At 31.7% G+C, this 7015-nt stretch overlaps 1 protein-coding gene across 1 annotated transcript; it reads right to left on the bottom strand.

The window, feature by feature from the left end:
- Window positions 1-615: 615 nt before the first annotated feature.
- On the bottom strand, window positions 616-6672 carry LOC110033654 (peroxiredoxin Q, chloroplastic). Its single transcript, XM_020737706.1, is given in 4 exon segments — window positions 616-1012; window positions 1877-1966; window positions 2528-2665; window positions 6386-6672. Coding segments are annotated over 4 exon segments (642 nt in total). The 5' UTR covers window positions 6578-6672; the 3' UTR covers window positions 616-790.
- Between the last annotated feature and the right edge of the window lie 343 nt (window positions 6673-7015).

Raw genomic sequence — 7015 nt, 5'->3', positions numbered from 1 at the left:
ATATGTTTGTGTTCTCGGTTTATTCAAAAATTTCACAGTTTTTCACCTCCTCCATTGAGGCAAAAGCTTGCGAGATATTTGTTCAAAAGTATTTGCATCTCATTTTTTTTGCTAAATTTTAAAATCTTGTTCAAGTATTAGCATCTCACTTTTTTAAGTAAATCTCCTTTCTTCAATAAGGTTATAAAAAAGGTTTTTGTTCGTGAATGGCTTGTGTTCAAATTGTTTATTAAGTGAGCTAAGCATGAAGAAATTTTTTAAACTTGAATTATAAACAAGCCGAACATGAACAACCATTTGTTCGATTGTATTTGATTCTTTTTAACTTGAAATAATAAAAAAATATATTATATATATATATTTAGATCTATATTTTAATCACAACTTGTGCAGTCACATTGTTCTATGTTTTTGATTGCATAGAAATGATGCGGGTTCGTATCCAACACTCAACTTCAATTTTTTTAATTAATTTAAATGAGCAGGACATGAGCCGAACACAAACAAGAATATGTAAATCGAGCAGAACAAAAACACAGCATTCACGAGCAATTTTGAGCACGAACCCATTTCGAGCATAACTAATTTCAAATGAGCCAAACGTTAGCTAAGCCTAAGCTCACTCAAACACGGCTCACAAATCATTTACAGCCCTACTCTTCAGCATGAATCTGATTAAATTTTAATAATTTCATATCAAAGCTGAATAATAATACACAGTTCTAAACAAATCTGCAATTAATTGAGAAGTAAAAAAACGAACAAATACAGAGCAACTGAGCAAAGAACCTCAGAGACTTTGCAGCAGCTTCAGTGTCTCATCCACATGCTTTTCAGGCTGAAATTGGTTATTATAGACCAACTGAACCGCACCTTTCTTGTCTAAAACATAAGTCTCTCTTCCTGGCAGAGTTCCAAACAGATCAGAAGGAACTCCCCACTACTCTTTCCTCACTTTGTTTCCTTCATCACTTAGCAGTGTAAATGGAAGCTTATATTTTGCAGCAAATGCCTGCAGAAACAAACATCTTGAAAAGTTCCTCACTCTGTTTCCTTCATATTAACACTTCAAACATTGCTATTTACAAAACTAACCACCTCTTTCATGCATTTTCTTCAAATTCTCGCTCGATTTTCAGAATCCTTCAATCTGAATCTTTTATTTTAATTAAATTCTCGATTGTTTAATCGTGGCATGCATAAATGCATTCGTTTGGTAGTTTAAAAAATCTATGTAATCATCCCATCCAAATATAACTTGAACTAGCATGTGAAAGTGAAAGCTAGAATGTTAAACAGCCATTGAAGATGGAGATTATTTTGCTTTTTGGGTAAGAAAATTTTAGTTTTGATTAGTTTAGGATATATTTGTACTGAACTTTGAAGTTTAGAGATCAAGCTCTAGATTATGAAAGTCTTTTGTCAAAAAAAGTGGAGCTCTTAGATACTAAGGTTGTTTTGGTGTAATGGTTAAAATTTTCTTAGAAGCTTTGAAGTTGGACGCAGCGGTGGAACCAATAAAAAAAAATTGAGATTTTTACATATCAACCACACAAAACATTGAATATAACATTTTAGCCCAACCTAAGCTTTAAATATTATATTTTAACCACCCAAAACTTTCACTCAAAGCCTTCACTCTGTTTGTAATGAAAAAAATGGTTAAAGTGTTATATTTAAAGTTTGAGCGGTTAAAATGTTATATTCAACATTGTGGTGATTGGTACGTAAATTAAGAGTTGCAGAATACATCATTATGTTCAAATGATCTTGAAGAAATATCATCACAAACATTTAATAGAAAATTGTCTTTTTAATTAAACAACAATTAAAAAAGGAAGCAGATCTGTAAGAACTTTTTCAAGGTTCATAATACCTTATGTGAATTAGGATCATCAGCACTTATTCCAATAACCTCTGCGCCTGCCTTCTTAAACTTCTCATATGAATCTCTGAAGGCACATGCCTAAACCAAAAAATACCCAAAAGAAGAAAAAAAAAAAATCATTTAGTGAGAGCTAATGTAGTATTTATATTAGCTAATTTTACATCTGATATCTGGTAATGCACGGTTTGATCAAACAAAAACCATATTTTTTATGATTTTACCCCACAAAAATGATTGTAAATTTATTTTACTTCAATTGCTTGTCATAATAGTTTCAAATGTTTTAAAGATGATTATTGAAGAAGACTTGCTCATTCTAGGAAAATTTATTTTTATACCACTCAGATCTTTATTTGAACTTCTAAGAAGTGAAATGCAACTTTGATGCATAGGTAAGATGTCATATATATATATAAAATGAAGGTTTTAGATATGTAAATACATAGGAATTGAGTGGTATATATGCAAATCTTCCACCCAAAAAAAAAATCTAAATATACAGGTATACTTGCAACCTAGAACTGCTAAGAAAATTATATAAATTTTTTTTTTAACTGTACTGAAGCAAGAGCTTCTCAAAAATATTAAACTTGACTGAATTTGAAAAGCCACAAGGTAACGATCAAATTATCATCTCACCTCTTTGGTACAACCGGGGCTGTCATCTGCTGGGTAGAAGTAAACAACAACAGGCTTGCCTCTATAATTGTAGAGAGAGACATTCTTTCCATTTTGATCTTTCAGAGTGAAGTTGGGAGGAATATTGCCTTTCGAAACCTTCAAGGATTCAAACCAACAAAATCCTTTCTTTATGAGATCTCAGATTGGAGCTAGAAATTTGATCAATAAGTTGAAGATTTTATGTAAATAACAGTGAAATTGCACCATTACATAAGAAAACATAATTGAAGAAAGATTAAGTGTTCTTGTTTTGGAGAGTGAATGGCAAGAGTAATGGTTCACTCTCCAAAACAAAATGTGTGTGTTTTTTTTTTCTGTTAAAAATTGATGTGTATATAAGGTTCACTCTTTTCTATTGGAACATATGAGTTGAGGACAAATGAATTAAGAAAATCACATTTAAAAATATATTTGGGAAGTATATTATTGCTTGCTTGCTAATTAGAAAAGCATTTCCAAAGAAATTAAGGTAGAAATAATAGATCCCATTCTATAGGTACCAAAAGAAAATTATGCAATCTGAAATACATAAAAGATAAACACCTACAATTTAAGAGATAGGGGATCTATCCCAAACCTTAATCCTAAGTTTCAAGACAACAATCACACATAACCTAACTCAAAACATATTCCCATTTATACCCCATAATAATAGCTAACAAATGACTAAATTGCCCTTTTGGTTTTGTGCCTAACATAAGTTTTCAAATTATTTTGTAGATGGCATCAACTTGGTGAAGCATGAAGCAGATGGTGCTGTAGGCGTGGTCCAACAGATTACTACTACTACAACTAGATTTTACTTATTGTGAGGTTTAAAGACTTTAAATTTTAGGTTTAATGACTCATTGAATAGTGTAAAAATATATTGATATAGAAATATCAAATGGTTGGTATTGACTTATAGAATTAAGCATTTGGGTAGAATACGAGTTTGGATATCATTAATAATAATAAAATTTTTTATTTTTACCATTGTATTAGTAAAAAAAAAAGAGTTGAGCAGACTTTAAAAAAACTAAGTTTAAAAAAACTAAGTTTAAAGAAACTAAGGGTGGTAAATCAATAGGGTCTGATGATATCCCAATTGAAGTCTAGAAATATCTAGAAGATTTGGGAGTTTCTTGACTTAGTAAATTTTATAATATTATTTTACAAACTAAAAAGATGTCTAAGGAGTGGAGGAAGAGTATTTTAGCCCCCATTTTTAAAAATAAAGAGGATACACAAAACTATGTAAATTTAAGAGGAATTAAGTTAATGTGTCGTACTTTAAAATTATGGGAGAGGGTAATTGAACAAAAGTTAAGACATGATACAAAGATTTCTCATAATCAGTTTGGATTTATGTAAAGTCTACTATGGAAGTTATTCATTTATTGAGAGGTTTGATGGAGAATTACAGAGAGAATACGGACTATTTACATATGATTTTTATTGATTTAGAAAAGCTTACTATAAGGTTCTAAGAGATGTCCATTTGAGAGTTCTAGAGAAGAAAGGTGTTGATATAACTTATATTCAAGTAATTAATGATATGTATACTAGTTGTGTTACTTATGTTTGAATAGGAGGATTGACCAAATATTTTCTTAATTCAGTTGGATTCAATCAGAGATCGTCTTTAAACTTTGGTTATTGATTCTTTTACTGGACAATTGCAGGATGATGTACCTTGGTGTATGCGTTTAGCTTATGATCCTTCTTGTGGATAAGACTAGAGAAAAAGTTCAATAAAAAGTTGAATTATGAAGGTTTACATTGGAGTCTAAAGGCCTTCGTTTAAGTAGATCTAAAACTGAATACATGGAAAGTAATTTTATTAGTAGTAGCTCTAATGACAGAGTTGCAACTATGAGTGATCAAATCATTAAAAGGTGTGAACGTTTTAGATATCTTGGATTTTTGTTCAAAGTGATAGTGATACAAATTTGGATGTTATTAGTAGAATTCAGGTTGGTTGGTTGAAGTGGAGGAATGCATCGGGCCTATTGTATGATAGAAAAGTACCACTGAGACTTAAAAGAAAATTTTATAGTAAACATAAAAGGAAAATTTTATAAGATGGTGGTGAAACCTGCAATGCTTTATGCACAGAATGTTGGCCTTTAAAAGAGAAGTATAGAGCAAAGATAAAAGAGAAGTATAGAACAAAGATAAGTGTTGCTGAAATGAAAATGCTTAGGTGGATGAGTGGCTTGATACTTAGAGACAAAATGCAAAACAAATATAGCTATGAATGGGTTGGAGTAGCTCCAGTGGCAAACAAGATTAGAGAGAATCAACTTAAATAGTTTGATCGCGTTAAAGGTTTGATCACGTTAAATGTCAACCATGTAATGATTCGGTTAGGAGAGTAGATTTTTTATATTCGATTTATGTTAAGAAAGACAGAGGTAGACCTAAGTTTGATCGCGTTAAATGTCAACCATCTAATGATTCGGTTAGGAGAGCAGATTTTTTATATTTGATTTATGTTAAGAAAGACAGAGGTAGACCTAAAAGGACTAGGGCATATTGTATAACAAATAATCTTAACCTATTAGAATTAATTAAAAATATGAAACTCAATAGAACACACCAGAAAAAAAGGATTCATGTAGCCAACCCCACTTAGTGGGATGAATTTTTGTTGTTGTTATTGTTGGTTGAATATGCATTTGACTACTAGTGTATCAGCACAAGAAAATTGAATGTTTGCATGAGATCAAATGGTTCATGTAGTTTGTGCTTATCCCAAATCTTTGGTGCCTTTAAAAATGGTTGAGTAATGCTAAAAAGTGGGTGATTCCATAATACATAGTGATGCTAAAAACTCTCGTTTAAGGATGAGTGATGGTCTATGTAAAGAGCTTTTATAGAAGGGGGATTCTTAAGAGTTAAGACACTTGAAACATTGGGTTTATTATCACACTGAATAGTTGAAGTATATGGAATGTATACATATAAGCCTTTCTTGCCTTTGAACATAGCTAAGTAATGTCCAATGCGGGTAATTCCCCCGGTGCTTCAACATTTCTGCATGTAATGATATTAAAAAACTCTTTTGTTTGAGTGTGAGTGATGATCGATATGGAGAGTTGCGATGAGTTTATTATAACATTAAATAGTTGAAATATGTTGCATGCTTACATATAAAGTAGTTAATCATCTCCTAAAGGCCGAAGTTTTTGGGTTGAATAAGGCTTTGCATATATCAATTCTAACTTTAATCTCCTTTGACTCGACTTCCCTAAGAAGATGTACAAAAACTAAAAGTTTGACTGAGATTATGATTCACATTAGTCCGAATCCAAGTGCCAACATAGGATACAAGCTCTCTGTATTTTCTAAATTTCTTTTTATATGTATATCTTATTATGTGGCTTTCTTTGCAGTGTTCAAGACTTTTGATCCTTTTAAACAAGGTATCTATGTGAGAACCAATGGTTTCCTATTTGTCCTGCATTGTAGCTTCTAAAGCTTATAATGTACTTTCCCCCATTCTCTACTTGTCCCTATTTCCCCTTCTCTTTTGTTTCTGTGTTATTAGGATCCTAGGACAACCAATGGATAAAGTTATCTCCCTCAAACAATCTAGAAGCAAAAGATCAATATGTCTATATTGAAATACACCATAGCAAATAACAAATAAATCTATGTGTCTGATATAAAATTATCATTCAAATTACTCCCTCGGTTAGAACTTCTTAAAAAACACAACTTTTCTTGCCGCCCTAAAACATAGAAAGCCAAAAACAGATTTTCCATGAAAATCAAATCATGTCATCTGTAAAAAAGCAGAAATAAATGAAAAATTAACTACATTGATTATACCTTGGCATAAATATCAGACCTTTTGCTTGAAAGGTGGGGTGAAGCAAAGTTCGGAGTGCTGAGCTTGAGTCCAAATATTTGGGAATGTGATGATTTCGTGAGAAATGGGACAAGTTGGGGAGCAGAAGAGCTGTTAGGTTTTCTGGATTGGAGTAAGGGGAGAGCTGAATTAGAGAGAGAAGTGCACGCCATTAGAAGGTAGGGAGAGGGTTCACAGTGTGTGGGTGAAGCAGCAGCTGTAGGAGCATGAAGATAACACAACACAGCCAGTTTGATTATAACTAGGCATCTAGAAATAGTCTGACGTGGCCTTATGTGCGCCATTGTCTCTTGATATGGCGATGCCAAGCGCCCAATAAGATTTAGAAAAAAATAAAAATTTACAAGCAAAAATCTGTTTTTTTTTTCCTTAAATAAAAAGTTTTAATTTTTTAGGGTAAAAATATATATATTTTTTTGCAAAATGAATAAAATGAAAACTTTTTTATCCGTTAGTTAATGTTAACATGTTTTAAAGGGAGAATTTGTAATAATTTTATACTTCAATCTCTACCCGTAATATGCCTCTTAACTCATTGGCTACAAAGGTTTCTCTATATGAGAAATATGTTAGCACGAATCTCAAGTAGA

The sequence above is a fragment of the Phalaenopsis equestris genome, unplaced genomic scaffold (assembly GCF_001263595.1).
Source record: "Phalaenopsis equestris unplaced genomic scaffold, ASM126359v1 Scaffold001247, whole genome shotgun sequence".
NCBI classification, from domain to species: Eukaryota; Viridiplantae; Streptophyta; class Magnoliopsida; order Asparagales; family Orchidaceae; genus Phalaenopsis; species Phalaenopsis equestris.
Note: the sequence above shows the minus strand (reverse complement) of the source record. Positions and strands in the feature narration are given on the sequence as shown.